At 49.9% G+C, this 1340-nt stretch overlaps 1 protein-coding gene across 1 annotated transcript in view; it reads left to right on the top strand.

The window, feature by feature from the left end:
* FRMPD2 (FERM and PDZ domain containing 2) overlaps positions 1-1340 on the top strand; it is a 95610-nt gene that overhangs the window by 46475 nt on the left and 47795 nt on the right. The window contains exons 11-12 of the mRNA XM_010854407.1: positions 256-406; positions 1079-1217. Of these exons, the coding sequence (XP_010852709.1) occupies positions 256-406; positions 1079-1217 (290 nt within the window). The remainder of the gene's footprint in view (positions 1-255; positions 407-1078; positions 1218-1340) is intronic.

Below are 1340 nucleotides of genomic sequence, written 5' to 3'. Positions count from 1 at the left end.
CCCCTCTGAGATAAACATTCATACTTTCTTTTCTGGGTGCTAAGTTTCTTTTCACTGGCACTCTCGTCTTTGTTCCCTCTTCTTGGCCCCTCATGGACCCGACAGAGGTCCTGTGCACTAAATCCAGACAACCTGCTTCTCCTATACTCAGTCGGCTCTTGTCTCACCCTTCGGGCAGAGCTCAGGGCTGTGAGTCTGAAGCGTGGTGCCTGCCCGGCTGCTTTTCCCTCTAAACACTCTCTACTTCCATTTCAGGTAAAGAGTTCTTTTTCTTGGATGCTGAAACCAGGCTGTGCAAAATAGCCCCTGAAGGCTGGAGTGAGCAGCCCCAGAAGAAGAGCTCCCCAAATGCCTTTGTGCTCTTTCTAAGGATAAAGTTCTTCGTGAGTCACTACGGGCTGCTCCAGTGAGTGCTGCAAACTTCTTGGTTTGTTCCTTAGGTCGTTTATGTCTGTCCAGGCTGACATTAGAGATAATGGGTAGGCAAGTGCTTGGCAAGTTAATGTGTGCACACATTACAACAGTTACTGCACCTGGTCTTCTTTTTCCTGGGTTCCAATATGACAGAAAAGGGGGAAAAGTCAGTGTTTGGGGGACAAGCCTTGGTCAAAATGAAAGCTTTACCCTTTTGTTTCAAACATATGCCAGTCTAGGTTAAGCTCTCTCTCCCCTGACCCCAACATGCCCACCTCCCAGCAGCTCAGTGATGAGGATGGGAGGAGAGGGTCACGGCTTTGGGACTGGATCACTCTCTCTATTCCTTTGCTTATTAGACATACCATCTGACTAAGTATTCGTTTTCTTACTTGAGCCACAAGAACAAACATCTCCATGGACATGGTGGGAAGTGAGTAACCCTGTGTCTTGGGCACAGAATAGCCCTCAACAAGTGACAGGAGGCACGGTATGGATGGACAAGCTCACCCTTGCGTTACTGGCATTGCCCTCTGGGTTCCACTGACTTGTGTCCCATCTTCTCTCCTTTTTCTGCTTCGCAGACTGAGGAATCCCTCTGGCTTTAGTGCTCTCCTTTGTCCTCAGCGTTCCGGTAACCTTTATTCCTGCATCTCTTTGGCAGGCACAGCTGGACAAGGCATCAATTTTACCTGCAACTTCGGAAAGACATCCTGGAGGAGAAGCTGTATTGCAGCGATGAGACGCTGTTGCAGCTGGGGGTCCTTGCTCTGCAGGCTGAATTTGGCAGTTACCCAGAGGAGGTAGGTGTGGAGATCAGGGGCCCTTGGGTGGGGTCACTAGAGAGGCAGTTATGGGACACTGGGGAGCTGTTGTAAATGTGAAGACTGAGCCTGTGTTCTTAGCACCTACCACTGAGATTGGGG

Source organism: Bison bison, unplaced genomic scaffold (genome assembly GCF_000754665.1).
Source record: "Bison bison bison isolate TAMUID 2011002044 unplaced genomic scaffold, Bison_UMD1.0 scf7180017864341, whole genome shotgun sequence".
NCBI lineage: Eukaryota > Metazoa > Chordata > Mammalia > Artiodactyla > Bovidae > Bison > Bison bison.
This window is presented reverse-complemented; position numbering and strand designations above follow the sequence as displayed.